Source organism: Gossypium raimondii, chromosome 10 (assembly GCF_025698545.1).
Source record: "Gossypium raimondii isolate GPD5lz chromosome 10, ASM2569854v1, whole genome shotgun sequence".
NCBI lineage: Eukaryota > Viridiplantae > Streptophyta > Magnoliopsida > Malvales > Malvaceae > Gossypium > Gossypium raimondii.
This window is the reverse complement of record NC_068574.1, coordinates 15,580,773-15,597,332: the sequence shown is the minus strand read 5'-3', so window position 1 is coordinate 15,597,332 and position 16,560 is coordinate 15,580,773. Positions and strand designations below refer to the sequence as shown.

At 36.2% G+C, this 16,560-nt stretch overlaps 1 protein-coding gene across 1 annotated transcript; it reads left to right on the top strand.

Annotated features, from left to right (window-relative positions):
• Positions 1–6,974: 6,974 nt before the first annotated feature.
• LOC128033889 (uncharacterized) lies at positions 6,975–8,317 on the top strand. The gene is made up of 3 exons (XM_052622381.1): positions 6,975–7,160; positions 7,727–7,762; positions 7,835–8,317. The coding sequence occupies exons 1-3, from the start codon at positions 6,975–6,977 to the stop codon at positions 8,315–8,317; spliced, it is 705 nt and encodes a 234-aa protein (XP_052478341.1).
• Positions 8,318–16,560: the final 8,243 nt, after the last annotated feature.

Sequence of the window (16,560 nt, the reverse complement as noted above, 5' to 3'; positions counted from 1 at the left end):
GTTAAAATTAGGACACACGATGGGACGATTAGGACACTCTTAGATGTCAGGTATGTACTTGATTTACGAAAGAATCTCATCTCATTGAGTATTTTAGACCTGAAAGAAAGCAGAATCAACATCGAGTCGAGCAGAATTAAAGTATCTTATGGAGCTCTCGTTTTGTTAAAAGGTAAAAGAACTGGCAGTCTTTATATTCTGGAAGGTTCTATAGTGACTGGTGAAATTGGACGTCCTTCGTCCACTATAGGGTCGAAGTCAACTCGTTTGGAGCGGAGGCAACTTGGTCATAGGAGGGAAAAATGTATGATCGTTTCGTTGAATAAAGGTTCTCTTTTGGATGCAGGTTTTGAAAAGTTAGGATATTGTGTTCATGAAAATCAAACTCGGGTTAGTTTTGATTTGGTAGTGTACAAGTCAAAGGCTAGAAGTCTTCCAGTTTTTAAGCACAGATTCGACTCAATTAATTCCCTGTATAGTTCAAGATAGGCTCGTGGCGAGCTGTGGAAAAGATGGCGTTGTAGAAATATGAGTCAAGGTGGAGATTTGTTCAGTATGACTCCTATTTCAGTCAAATTTGAGAAATAATCTTCTAGTTAAACTCTCTTTATTTGTTTCAATCAAACACTGATTAGTTTAGATTATTTTATTATTATTTGACATATGAATTTAGCCTATAAATAGGCTCTTTTATAACCTTAGAAAACACACCCATTAGATATTAGAACTCATAACACATTTAGAGAATTTTGTGTTTACGTTTTGAGGGTTCTTTGTTTTTGAGTTTTCGGGGTTTAGTTTTTATCTCCATCTTTTTGTACTCTTCATTTCTTTTGCCATTATAGTAAAATTATCTTTATCCTTGGTTTTTTATCCTCTTTGGAGGAGTTTTTACACATTTCAATTTCTCAATTTATTCTGCTATTTTTATTTGTTCCTTGCTTAATCGGGTCAATCTCTAACATGTAATTTATTAATCCAATCTTCCTTATATTAATTTTTATATTTTAAAATGCTACTTTTTAGTATTTAGTGTTTGTATATATTATTTTTATTAAATTCTTAAACATAAACAATTTAATATATTTTATTATTTATATTATAATATATATTTAATTTTCATATAATATAAATTAAAAAATATATTAAAAATTAAAAAATAAATTAAATAGAGCTAAAGAATATCTAGGGCATAGTACCAGAAAAAGTCTATTTCTGAAATTATTTACAGAAATGGGCCGTTCCAAAAACTAATTACTAGAACAGACCAAAAACATTAAAACGCGCCGACGTGGACACTTTTTAAGGGAAAACACAGAAAAGCGCATTGACGAGGATGCATTTTTCCTCGTGTCAGCAAAAACGCGCTGATGTGGACACACTTTTGTAAAAAGCACTGACAGGGACGTGCTTTTCCTGTGTTTTTTATTAGGGTTGTTGGGTTATTTACAAATTAAGGCTTATGTTTAAGGTTTAGGGTTTTATAAAAAATAAATTAGGGTTTAGGGTCCAGGGTTTAATTTTTTTTAATTGCTAAGTATTGTTCTGGAAGAAATAAATTTGACAAGATAGGATATGAAAAAATAAATTTGATGTAATGTGTTCTGAAAAAATTATTTTGACAAGATGAATTTTTTTTACAGTCAGTAATCATACAGAGAAAGCTTCCAGCTAGACTTTTTTTTTGTATTGTTGATTCTGAAAAAATATCCTGGGATTCCTGGGAAATCTGATAGTTGAGGTTGAAAAATGCTTCAAGCAGGATGCACTGTCAGCAAAAGTACTGAAAAAGCTCCCAGCTGGACGCTCGTTTCAATAGTGCTAGTGACAATGCATCCCACTATCACTTAAGCTATAAATGACCCAAATTTCATTCTTTTGTTGCATAAGTTACAACAAGAGAAATTGAAGAAGTTCAAAAGAATAGAAATTGAAGAAGTTGAGAACGTATAAGTTGATTTATCGTGTTAATATTTATACAAATCATTATATGTTTGCATAATATTTTTTGTTTTGAATTTCTTTCGATAGGTAATTTGGTTGAAAATGAGTAGACATATTAGTGTTGTTATTTACTATGATGGCGAGGTCCGTGACACTGAAAATGACGTTGTTTTTTTATCAGAGAACACAGCACGACTGGTTTTTAACCAGAACATAGAATTGACAGAACTTCATAAAAGAATTAGGCACAAAATCTTCGGAACGACACCAATGAGAGTTTCGTCTATTAAGTACTGATTTTGTATTTTGCCTGATCCCGTGACATATGATTCATTTGGTATCAAAGGTGCTCATGGCTTGGAGATGATAGTACAGACGCACCTCGCTAGTGGATCACCCTATCTTGAGTTATATGTGAAATTTTCAATGCCAAATGAAGCACTTGCGACTTCAACATATACTACTGTTCGAGAGGAATACATGATCCTTACCTGACACTCTGTTAGTAAGGGGCAGAACACAAAACCGTCTATTTTTTGGTGGTAGGATGGAATACACAACCCTTACACGACACTCTGTTAGTGGATGGGACATGCACATCGGTAGGTCTATGTTCAATGCTGGAAATACTTACTGGGGAATGACATCAACTTCTGGTGGTTGGTAATTCACATATGATTGGGGACATTTTAAAATGTATATGAGAATGGATGATGTACTCCCTACGACATCCGTCAGCGAGGGGACCTCTTACATTGCATATATTGGTGGGTTGGATGATGACTCCAATGTGGATCCACCTTGAGAGCCTGGTGCCGATGGTGCAGAAGTTGCATTATTTTCTAAACCGGAGGCTGTTCCAATCGAACTTGAAGATGGCGATGGGGGTTCAGATGAAGGAGAAGAAGATCCACGATTCAAAACGTACTTGCCTCCAGCCCACTTGCATAATATTGATCTATCGGTAGATGATGCGTTGGAGTTTCCATATCTACCACACAGAAAGTGTGGCCACACAAGTTCGTCGTTGGATTTGGGTAAATTAGAAGTTGATAAAGAGTTTTCCAGTAAGGATGGTTTTCTCGGTGCATTGAAGCAATACAACATTATGAACGGGGTTAACTACCACGTGGTTAAATGTAATTCCAAGAAGTTCGAGGCCAAGTGTACAGTGCGAGATGGTACAAGTTCATGCTCATAGAAAATCATGGCTTCGGTTAAAAGTATGATACGGTTGTGGGAGATAAAGAAGTTCACCAATCCGAATACGTGTGTTGCCTTTGGTGCAGTATCATTGGGTGTTTAGGGTTTTTGAATATTACTGTTATTATTTAATATTGCATTATTTAACTTACTCATGAGTTGACAAGTGTTTCATAAGATCATTCCAAGCTGGATTTAGAGATGATAGCGGGCTTAATACTACCGATGGTGAAAGCGGATCCCAAGACTGCTGTGCCAGTCTTAATTGCCAATATTCGTAGCCAATTCAAGTACACGCCTTCTTACTACAAAGCTTGGATAGCTAAGCAGAAGACGTTGGAGAATATGCACAGTGGGTGGGTGGGACGCTTCATACAATGAGGTGTGGCAGTGGTGTCAACTGCTAGAGAGGTACGTCCCAAGTTACGTAACAGACCTTAAAACAATTCCTGCATACTAGAATGGCCGCTTGCTACTTGGATGCCAAGCATTTAAGCGTCTGTTTTAGATCTTTAAGTAATTCTGTAATGCATTTCAGTACTACGAGCCATTGGTACAAATTAACGTTACATTTATGTATGGTAGATGTACCCATCGACTATTGCTAGTTGTGGCATAGGATGGTGATGAGAGGATCCTTCCAATTGTGTTTGCAATAACACTGGGGGAGTTAGGTGGCGGCTGAGATTTCTTTCTTTATAGGTTGAGGAGGTATGTCTGCCCCCAACCTAATATCTGCGTTATATCGAATCGGGACACTGGAATACTAGCCACAATTAAACGATAGGGAAGCCTCTAGGTGATATGTGTTTTCCGTACAAACTAAAATTTACGACAAAGACAAGCGCACCTATCAAATAATAGTATAGCTACAGTGAGTAGTATATCGTATCCACGAGAACTAAAAGTATTAGTAATTACCATTTTCTTATTATTTAGCCGACAATTTAGAGTGATGAGTTTTAGTCTAAAATTACTAAACTAATTTAACTAAGAACGCAACAGAGAATGCATCAGGAAAAGAATTAAAAGATAACCAATGAGAGAGACAATACCCAAGAAAGAATTCACCTAGACTCATTCTATTATTATTAATCTGATTTAAATGATTTATTCACTTGGTGTTTTGATCAGTAGAAATCCTTAAATTATGCTAATATCTCTTTCGAGAGTAGAAGCAACTGACTCTAGGTTGATTAATTGAAATCTCTTTCTAATTAAAACCCCTATTGTCATATTAACTCGATCTATGGATTCCACTATTAGATTTGACTTTAATCCGATAGATTTATGTCGTCCTATTTCTAGGATTGCATGCAACTTCACTCAATTATGTTAGATCTACTCTTAAAGAGGGACTTTTGTTCCACTAAATTAAGCACATTAAACATGAATTAATATCCCAAAAATATTAAAATAAGAAATAATCATACATAATTGAGAAAAATAATCAAGTATTTATCATGTAAAACAGAAGTTGAATAACAAAATTCGTCAATTATGGGTGTAAAACAAAAGTTAAATAATAGAATTTGTCAATTAGGTTAGACAGTATCGACTGCACTTTGTAGCAGATTTGTCAGCACCTCTATATATTTATATTTAGATTTATTTTTAGTTATTTTATTTTTATATTCTTAAACTTCTTTCGTTTATTATCTTTTGAACTATATTTTTAATCAGTATGGTTGTTTCTGATTGAGTTGTAACCTCTTAATCTTCTTCACTATTTGTGTTTATTTTCTTATTAGTTTGCATAGAATCATGCACTTCACTTTCAATTGCCTACAATTCCAGTTATCACTATTCTGGCAATTTCATCCATATTCAAGGCAGTTTCAATTTTCTCCCTCTCTTATGATATTCTGCTTATTTTATGTTTATATTTGTTTGTACATTGAGGACAATGTACATCTTAAGTGTCGGGAGATTATTTATATAATTATTAGAAAATCTCTGAATTTCTTGTGTTTAAGTAATTTTCTCATACGTCTATTAGAGTGAACTTTTGTCGATTTGGAATTTTTATTGATGTTGTTTTCGATTAATTTGTAGATATTTGTGTATTGGTTGATTTAAACTTTAAGACATGAGAGAATCAAGCATGAAAAGTTATTTTTCAGATATTAAAATTTTTTATGTTGTTTCCCTAAATTGAGGTATTATCTTGAAGTTTTAAATTTGCAAGTTTGACATCAAAACCATGATTTTTTTTGAGATTTTGATCCTTTAGAGCATACATTTTTCATGCTCATTCTATTGTTGGTTATGAGTGTGTCGACTTGATTTGTTATTCTAGAACTTGCTTCGATTATGCATGTTGATACCTCACCTTTGATTTGATAAACTGAGATGATAAAGACACTTAGGTTTTAACTCACTTATCCCATAAAAAGCCTACCTTTTTAATTAGCCCTTAGTGAACCTCGTTGAGCCTGAAGCAGGTTTTTGTCTGCCTGTCATTTTATTTTCATTTTTCTTCCTTTTATTGTACGTGGCTTTTTCTTTAGGTTTCTTGCAATTTTCGTTTTTCCCTGCTCTTGTTTTTCTTTGTTTTCCTCTTACTCCGTAAGGCTACGTTTTAGCCTCGACCCCAACCTCTATGTTCTTCTTTCTTGTGTTTTTTTCTAGTTGATATCGCTTTTGCCTTTTGGCGATCTAGGGGGGTTGGTCTCTTGTCGAGACAAGATTCACGATGGCTGAAGACATTAATATAATACTAGAAAGATTGAAATTTTTGGAAGAAGAGTTGGTCCAGGTCATAAGCACCAACGCCGTTAACAATTTTCAAGGCTTCGAAGCATAGGCGGTGGGAAAAATAATGGCAGAGGAAAAATCAAATAGAGAGGCGATGTATAGGGTATTCAGGTTGTTATGGTTCACGAAAGAGGAGGTAAATTTTGTAGCCCTGAAAGAAGGTGCGATAATTGTAAAATTTGGATGCTTGGAAGACAAAAGCAGAATCCTCAACCTTAGCCCTGGCTATTTGACAACTGCTTATTTGCTATGATGTCATTCATTAAGGGTAAAGACATAGACACATACGAGTTCAATCTATCTCCTTTTTGGCTGTGGGTTTACAACATTCCTTTGGAACACTGGATCGACAAACTGCGTTGGATGTCGGCAATGTTATAGGAGAGCTGGTGGCGATCGACTGGAAAGATAGAAATGGAGGCTGGACTAGATTCTTAAGGTTGAAAATAAAAATTAATGTGTCAAACCCCTTGCGAAGGGTTGTGAAGCTAGTGGGAAAAATGGGGTCGAAATCATATGCGTGCTCAAGTATGAGAGATTACTAGATTTTTGCTACTACCGTGGATTAATTATTCATACAACAAAAAGTTCAAAAACATGGATGGTGCCTTGGAATCTAATGTTTTAAACTTCCAATATGGAAACTGGCTAAGGCTAATATAATGGCTTCAAACCAAGACAGAGGCATATGGTGAAACAGTATTGAGATAATGGCAAACAAAGAGCCCCTAAATGAGGACAAAGAGGAGAGTAAAATAGACACAAAGGACGACAGTGGGAAAATGATTCAAAAAGGAAAAGAAAATGGGTGTGAAGAAAATTCGGTATCTAACTCCGCTTTGGAAAAGAGAAGTCATAAATCAATGTGTGATGGACTGGGAAGGTTTAAAAGCAAAAGAAAGAGACATAGGGGATCAAACGGAGATAACACAAATGAGATTCCATCTAAGATTATGAGGAGGAGATTGTTGGAAAATGTTTCACACTGCAAGGCGGCAGCTGGCGACCAACCCCGCCAAGAGCAATAAGGATTTTTTTGCTGGAACTGTCGTGGGATTGGGAGCCCTGCGATGGTTTGTGAGCTTAAACAACTTCTTGTTGTGAATGATCCTGAGGTTATCTTTCTTCGTGAAACTAAAGTTCATACTAAAAAGTTTATCTCTATTCATAGCAAATGCAGGATGGATGGGTGCTTGGCTGTTAATGCAATTGGAAAAAGTGGAGGTTTGGTCATGATGTGGAAAGAAGGCACAAAGGTCGAGATAAAAAATTATTCTGACCATATTGGTTATCTAATTCACCTAGATAATAACAAGTTCATCCGTTTCATGGGCTTCTATGGAACGTTGATCCTAATAAAAGACAGAGTTCGTGGGATATGTTAAGGAAGGTGGAAAAGCCCGTAAAGAAAAAGTGGATCATAGGAGGAGACTTCAATGCGATTCTCGATAATATGGAAAAATAGGGAGGAATGAGGAAGCCAAAAGCTTTTACCGATGACTTCCATGTAATTGTGGATGAGCTTTCGTTGGTTGACTTGAAAACGGACAAATGGTAGTATACATGGGTAAAGAACAGAGAGGGTGACAGTTTGGTAAAGGAGAAACTAGATCGCTTTTTGATTTCTTCAAATGATGTGGCGTGTTTTCCGTTCATGGAGACCAAAGTGATCTGACAATCCACTTCCGACCATGACGCTATTTTTTAAACACTAAGGGTCGTAAGTCGAGAGAGGATAAGAGACCCCAGACTCAAATTTAGATTCGATGTCTGTGAGGCCAAAGAGAATGAAGCTAAGCATATTATTAAAAATGCTTGGCAGAATGGTGATGTGGATGCTATGGAGAAAATTGAGAAGGTGGGTCAGGACCTAGGAGTTTGGCAGTACAATAGATAGAAAAATATACGTAATCAGATTGGAACTTTACAGGCAAAAATCAATAGAATCATTGACAGCCTGGGAAGCACGTACACGGGTAACAGGCTTAAGGCTATAAAGTTAAAGCTGGGGAAGCTGCTGGACAACGAAGAGAAATATTGGGCCCAATGTTTGAGAGTTAATTGGCTTAAGAAGGGTGATAGAAATACCCGATTTTTCCATGTCAGAGCTACAAATAGAAAGATAAAAAACAACATTGAGAGATTGAAAGACATGCATGGCCACTGGAAAGAAAACACCAAAGATATTTGTGAGGCAGCCAGAGAGTATTTTCAAAATTTATTTGAGTCAAATTTACAAAATTTTGAAGTGTTAAATCTTGACTATATTGAGAATTGCATTTTAGGAGAGATGAATGAAAGACTAATGAATGAGTTTACGGATAATGAGATTACGGAAGCTTTCAATCAAATGGACCCTGAAAAAGCCCCGGGAATTGACGGTTTGTCGGGGAATTTTTACAAAGAAAATTAGGACGTGGTGGGGGAGGATATTATTAATTTGTGTTAGGAGATTCTTAGGGGTGATAGAAATGTGGATAGTCTAAACGAGACTATTATTGTTCTTATCCTTAAAATTAAAGAGCTTATTGATATGACTAATTTCTGGCCGATTAGTCTGTGCAGGGTGGTGTACAAAATAGTAGCCAAGGTGCTTGCAAACCGATTGAAAGATACTCTCCCAAAGTGAATTAGCCAAAATCAAAGTGCCTTTGTTCCCAGAAGAATGATCCACGACAACATACTGATTGCCCATGAGCTAGTCCATTGCCTTCAAAGTGCTAAGAACGGGCCCAACAAGGGTTTCATGATCAAGCTCGATATGAGCAAAGCATATGATCAGGTAGAGTGGAAATTCATTGAGGAGATTATGTACAATATGGGCTACGCCGATGCGTGGGTGACAAATATAGGAAGACAAGTGTGGAGGCTCATAAACTTCAAGGACACTTTATGTTTTAAGGTGCTGAATGCTAAATATTTTCCTGAAGGGGACGTGTTAAGACCCAAGCTATGTGATAAACCGTTGTTTACCTGGACTAGCATAGCAAAAGCGGTGAAAGCATTAAAGGATGGTTTTATTTGGCAAGTTCGGGACGGTAACATGATCGACATTCGGTGGGACCATTGGGGTATTGAGGGGCTTAATGGGGACTCTATTTGTCGGCCATTATTGACTAACGACAAAAGAATGGTTAATGATTTGTGGGACCAAGATCAAAAGCGGTGGAAAAGGGATAGGGTCATCGAGCTTTATGGCAGAGTGATGGGGGAGTGTATTTGCAATTTACCCATTCCTCCTAGTGATGTTAAAGATAGTAGAACGTGGTTATAAAACCCTCATGGGGTTTATATGTCGAAGTCTGCCTACTCTTGGCTATCTCTAAAGAGAATTAGTTTTGGCCCTCACAGGCTTTTCTGGAGAATTATTTGGAAGCTCAAAATGCTTCCCAAGATTAAAGTTTTCAGCTGGATAATTGGCCATGATATTTTACCCACATACACTAACATTGTTCACATCCGTTAAAACTTCTCTACAACCTGTCTGAGATGTAAAAACAGTGAGGAGACGCTTCTCCATGCTCTAAACGCGTGCCCGAAGGTTTGTGAAACCCTCATAATTGGGGGTTTAAATGGTAGGCTTCTTGACGAAAACTATGTTTGTTGTATTGACTGGTTGAAATATATTATGTGCGAGCTTTACTCCAAGGCTGCTCCTGACTTTTTTACTCTCCTCTGGAATTGCTGGAACAACAAAAATAAGATGGTTTTCCAGGGCAAGGATGATCCAGCTATGGTGGTGTGGGAAAGGGCGTAGACCCTTAGTAAAGATTTTAGAATTTTTAACTTGAATGACCCTCATGTGATTCCCCTTACCCCGAAGTGTAAAGGCTAGAAGAAACCCCCTAAACATATTATTAAAATCAACGTTGATGTTGCGGCATTAAATGGGTGTGTCGATTATGGGGATATTGCGAGAGACGTTGATGGTTTTGTTCTTACTGGTAGCTATAGTTTTGCAATGAAGGCCCTAGATGCTGTTTGGGCGGAGCTTGAGGCGTTGACTATGGGCTTGAATTTGGCTTCAAAATTAAAGGTGTCCAAGCTAATAATGGAATTTGACAACGCTAATTTAATAAATATGGTAAAAAATTGTGATAAGGATGTTACTATTTTGGGCCGTTGTGTGAAAAAAGAGTGCATGGCTCTTAGGAATTTTGAGTCGGTCCATTTTAATTGGATTGATCAGAGCAATAATGAAGTTGCCGATTTACTTTGTAAGCTTCTTATTATAACAGATGTAGTTTGTATTTTAACTTGGATTATCAGTTGGAAATCCACAATGTTATAATTCGTAATGCAATAAAATGAGGTTGACCTTAGGGTTGTTTTTTTATAAAAGAAAAGAAAAGAAATAAGCACACATAATTGAGAACAAGAATCAAGTATTTATCATGTAAAAAAAATTAAATAATAGAATTTGTCAAAGGTTTCATCCTCCCTAGGTATCTAGGGAATAAGTTCATAAATTTGAATAAAAACATCTCAAAGTAAGAAAAACCACAAGAAACAAAGAAACTCATAAAAACTTCAGAAGAAATACAAAGAAGATCTTCAATCTTGATGGAAATCTGCTTTAGAAGTGGCTCCAATGGTGTTCTTTGAGTGTTTTCTTCGATCTTCTTTGATGACTCTCCCATCTCTTCTTCTATTTGGTGTTAATAGACTTTAGAATATTTAGAAAGCCTAAAAATTATGTTTTTCCACGTGTTTGGGAAGCAAGGTGCAAAATCAACACTGGCTATCACATGGGCATGTGTCCAGCCTGTGTGTCTCACATGGGCATGTGCCCAGCCCGTGTGGCTCCTGAAATCTACTTTTTTTCTCTGATTTTTGCTCCTTTTGCTCCCAAATGCTCACCTAAGTATAAGAATATGAATTAAAGGGATTAGGATCATCAAATTCACCAATTTTCATAAATAATCATCCAAAAACGCATTAAGAATGAGATTAAAATATGTTAGTTTTATCATTTATCAAATATCCCCACACTTAAGCTTTTGCTTGTTCTCAAGCAAAATCCTCAACTCACATTAAAGTTAATCTATCTCAACTTGTAATTCCAATCAATAATGTCTCAAAATAATTCGCAAATAATCATGCATTGACAATTCAACTAAAAGGATACTAAAGACTCAAACAATTCAAGCTAACAATTTTTTTAAGCAAGAAAACATAGGTGTCTCCCCTTATTTAAGTGATTACCTTTAATTAAAAACTAGCAAGAATTGACATCTTCACTAAAGATTCACTCAAGCACTCAAAGTGTTTAAGGTTCAACAATATGCACTCAAAAGTCAAACAAGAAATGTCATTACCATAGGTTTGCATGAAAATCAAATCTCCACCACTATAAAATGATATAATATACAAGTCAAAAAGTCTTGAAGAGTTTGTAATGGGGCTTAGGTTAAGGGTGTGGAGAAAGGCTAGAAAAGTTGGTTGTAATCGAGATTAAGTTGATAAATTACCAAACTAGAAAAAAGATAAACAAATGCTAAATTAAAGACAAGTGCATCAATCAAGAACTATTCAAGAATAAAAACGAGTTTATTCTCAAAATATGAATTAAACCGTTCAAGCTCAACCAACATAGAGCTAAATGATAGTCGATAAATAAACATTTTTTTTTGATTTTTTTGATTTTTTTTTCTGAACAATTAAAAATAATTCAGCAAGTCATACAAAAGAGCATAATTAGACAACTAACTAAATCAAATCTCGACAAAAAAGGGAGTAAATAAAACGGGAAAAAGTCACAATGAACAAAAATGGGTTATGGATTAATATTAATGGGTTAATCAAGAAAAGATGTTTTAGGCTCAATGGGGTTCACTAAGGGTTAATTACAAAGGTAGGATTTTTATGGGATAAGTGAGTTAAAACCTAAGTGTCTTTATCATCTCAGTTTATCAAATCAAATGTATGGTTTCGACATGCATAATAGAAGCAAGTTCTAGAATAACAAATCAAGTTGACACACTCATAACCAACAATAGAATTAGCATGAAAAATGTATGCTCTAAAGGCTCAAAATCTCACAAAAAAAAATCATGGTTTTGATGTCAAACTTGCAAATTTAAAACTTCAAGATAGTACCTCAATTTAGGGAAACAATCTAAAAATTTTTAATATTTGAAAAATAAATTATCATGCTTGATTCTCTCATGTCTTAAAGTTTAAATAAACCAATGCACAAATATCTACAAATTAATCCAAAACAGCATCAATAAAAATTCCAAATCGACAAAAGTTCACTCTAATAGGCGTATGAGAAAATTACTTAAACACAAGAAATTCAGGGATTTTCTAATAATTATATAAATAACCTCCCCACACTACATTGTCCTTAATGTACAGATAGATATAAACATAGAATAAGCAGAATATCATAAGAGAGGGAGAAAATTGAAACTACATTGAATATGGATGAAATTGCCAGAATAGTGAAAACCAGAATTGTAGGCAATTGAAAGTGAAGTGCATGATTCTGCAAACTAATAAGAAAATAAACACAAATAGTGAAGAAGATTAAGAGATTACAGCTTAAGTAGAAACAACCATAAAGTTTAAAAATATAGTTCAAAAGATGATAAATGAAAGAAGTTTAAGAACATAAAAATAAAAATAAAAATAAAAATAAAAAGAAAAATAAAACTAAAAAGAAAAGAAATAAACTCAATGATCCTCATCGTCAGAGGCATCGGCATCGTGAGTCGTTGGCGTTGAAGAGGATATATGGAGGTGTTGACAGATCTGCTGCAAATTCGCATCGATACTGTCGAACCGCTTAAAGCAGTGTTGCTCGAATCGAGTGAACCGCTTGGAAAGGTCTACTAAGGTAGCAGCAGAAGTAGTATGGGGACTCGAAGGCGGAACCTTGTGGTGGATAGGGACATCATCAGCAAAGTCCTCATGCTCATCGTGAGGGTCAAAATGAGATAATCGGTATTGAGGAGGATCCACTCCACGAAGTCGATCGATCAACCTCATGTGAGTCATACTCGAGAATCCTTGCGGGGACATCTGTCCAACTAGTGTAAGAGATGATGACTGCTCGAGTGTGTCGAGGAGATCGAAGTGACATGCGAATTGAGTCATGTAAGGGCCTAAACAGATAGGGCCCCTTCTACTGCGCCCTGTTTGATGGCGCACAACTAGGGTGATAAAATAGGCGAGATCAAAGGTGCGCCTTGTGGCCATGCTTCATAAAAAATATGCATCGGTTGTACCGACGAATCCGGTGCTCTCACTCCTACCAGTCAAAGTATGAGCCAAGATGGTATGAATGAAGCACAGGGCCGAAGGAAGGGAAGTTACCTTCGACTAGCTCGGTTTATAAGGTGTTGTACTCATCGTGAGGTATACCCAGTAAAGAGATAGCGAGTAGTAGATGTGCCGGTATAATCAGAGAAACCCCTTGGCACTCATGAATTCTGCAGTGTAGAGTCCCAATGCAACTCTGAACTCTAGGACACTCATATGTCATGCCGTATCACCGAGTCTGAAGGCGATAGTACGCGGCTCGTCATGGGTCGACATCAACTACTGTACGAGAAACAGCAAACAAAACTTCAAGGTCAGCTTTGAGTATGTGGGCTCGATGATGGAAAAGAACCGGTCTCAAGGAGCTGTAGCAATGATGGCACAGACATGATCAGCTAACTGGACATTATATAAAGTGACCCAATCAATACATCAGCCAAATTTGAATGACCTAAGTCGAAGATGCTAATATAGGTCCTCCTAGAGTCTTCTGCTTTTTCGAAGCGAGGACGGCGACCTTGGATTTCCTTCTAGTATTCCTCATGGAAAATCTTCAATGAAATAACTAAATATCAACATCACATGAAGTAAATTGACGAATCAACATAGGAGGGGCAATCCAATAACTCAAGCCATAATCGTCAACATTGACAACTCGACGAATGAAAATAAATCGATAACAAAAATAAAATAAACAATAATCCTAAAAGAATACCGCAAGAAATAGGACTTAGTATTAAACAATCAAGAATAAACAGTACTAAAATTAATAATATGATTGGAATAATCAAACGAAACTAATAAATTTCATAACAATAAAAGATAGTGCAAAAATAAAAATCATAAATAACTATTTAAACAGACTTTACCAAACTAAAAAGAAAAGTAATAATCATAGACACAATACAACCAAAGGTAACAGGAAGAATATGAGTAAAAGAATACTAAAGATAATAATAATATAACTAAATAGCATAAATAAATTAAAATAAAAATAAAATCTAAGCATAAGAATAATAAAACAAACAAAGGGAAAGACAAACAAGGGGAAGGTTGTCGGGGTATGGGGTAAGGGCCATGTGGAGTGGGAAAAAGGCAAGAGAGGCTAGGGCATGGGTCAAAAATGGGGTTGTAAGTGGCGTTTCGGCTATGGTGAAAAGGGCGAGGGTGGTGGTGCGATGAAGGGGAAAGAGGTGGTCATGATGGTTCGGTGAGGCGAAGCCTGGGACACGCCCGTGTGTCCAGGCTGTGTGTGTCAAAAACACACATCTTTTTTAATTTGAGATTTTAAATTAGCATGCAATGGAATCAACAAAATTTAAACACTTGGGTTGTTTCCCGATAAGAGCTTATTTAGAGTCTAAGCTCAATTTGCCTTGTATTCACGCAGTTACAGTGGTTCACGGAGCTGAAGCTCCTCTTTCTTAGTATCAATTCTATTACCAAAATAAGGTTTGAGTCGAGTATTGTTTACCTTAAACATGCTAAATTCAGAATGAGTTACCTCGATTGTACTATATGGAAAGACGTTCAGTACCGTAAATGGGGTTGATCCGTTTGAATCAAGCTCCGAAGGGGAGATTCGTGGACCCGTTTTGTCTATCAGTACTTTTTCCTTAACCTTAAATTGGTTTATTCAATCCACATGCTCCTTATGGGGTCACTTCGGCTCTTCTTCGTGCTTTTTCGGTTTCTCCTTGACATGTGTTCGCCATTCATCTAGTTCATCGAGGAGTAGCATTCGCTCTTCGTATATTGTGCGGTTTCTGTCACCTTAATTGTAACTTGGCTCCATTATGTTTTCTTGTGGGATTTCCTGCAAAGAAGGTTGAGCCACATGGTTACTCACATTAATAGAATATTTAAAATCATCTCGATCACTAGTTGTTCTCACAGAATCATGTGCTTGGAGAGTAATTGTTTCGTCACCTAAATAGAATACGAGTTCACCCGTACCAACATCAATAATAGTCCTGGCAGTGGCTAAAAAGGGGCGACCTAACATTAAAGGTATCTCACTATCCTCATCTATGTCTAATACAACAAAGTTAACGAGAAATATAAATTTATCGATTTTAACAAGCACATCTTCAATAACACCCCTAGGATATCTAATGGTTCTATCCACTAATTGAATACTTATCCTAATTTGTTTGGGTTTCCCAAGGCCTAGTTGTTTAAACATTTTATAAGGCATGGCATTAATACTAGCCCTTAAATCAGTCAAAGCATTATCAACATTTAAACTACCAATTAAACAAGGAATAGTAAAACTTCCAGGATCTTTCAGTTTGTTGGGTAGTTTATTTTGTAAGATGGTCGAGCAAACTGCATTGAGCTCCACAGTCGACGAATCGCCTAACTTCTATTTGTTTGCCAATAGCTCCTTTAAAAATTTGACATAATTGGGCATTTGTGAAAGAACTTCAACAAACGGTAAGTTAATATGTAATTTTTTAAAGAGTTTAAGAAATTTACCAAATTGTTCATTCGTGTGGTCTCTCTTCGTCGCGTAAGAATATGACACTTGAGGTTTATATTCTTTGGCAACCAGCTTTTGCTCTTTCTAGCTTACCTCAACCTTATCGTTATTTACCATAATTTCTTGTGTCGGTTCTTGTTCAGATTCAACTAACCCTTTTTCATCTTGAACAGTAATTGCATGAAGCTGCTCCCTTGGGTTAGTTTCATTATTGTTAGGCAAACTACCTTGTGGTCTTTTCGAGATTAATTTAGCAAGTTGACTGACTTGATTTTTGAGCCCTTGAATCGATGCTTGTTGATTCTTCAATACCACCTCAGTGTTTTAAAAATGTGTTTTCGACACTGAGATAAACTTTTTCAACATCTCTTCAAGGTTCGACTTCTTCTCTTGCTGATAAGGTGGTTGTTGGAAGCTTGGATGGGGTTGTGCGTTCTGATTTCCTTGACCACCCCAAGAAAAATTGAGATGGTTCCTCCAACCTGCATTATAGTTGTTATTATAAGGGTTATTTTGAGGCCTAGAATTATTACCCATATAATTGATTTTCCCATTCTCTGTGCTAGAGGTGAAGGGTAAACATTTTGGATTATTTATTCCACCTCAATTTATGTCGCATTGCATCACGGATACACATGCGTAGAAAGGTATAAACCATTTTCTTATTAAACAAATCTACCTTGTTTGATAACATGGTGACAACATCTAAATTAAAAACATTAGCTGCTTTCATCGGCTTTTTCCTCATGACTTGCCACTGATAATTATTCAGTACCATCTCCTTAATAAATTCATAAGCCACTTTGGGTGTTTTGTTGTTCAATGTTCCATCGGCTGCTGCATCGATTAGTTGCCTAGTTGAAGGATTCAAACTGTTGTAGAAGGTTTGAACCTGTAACCATAAAGGT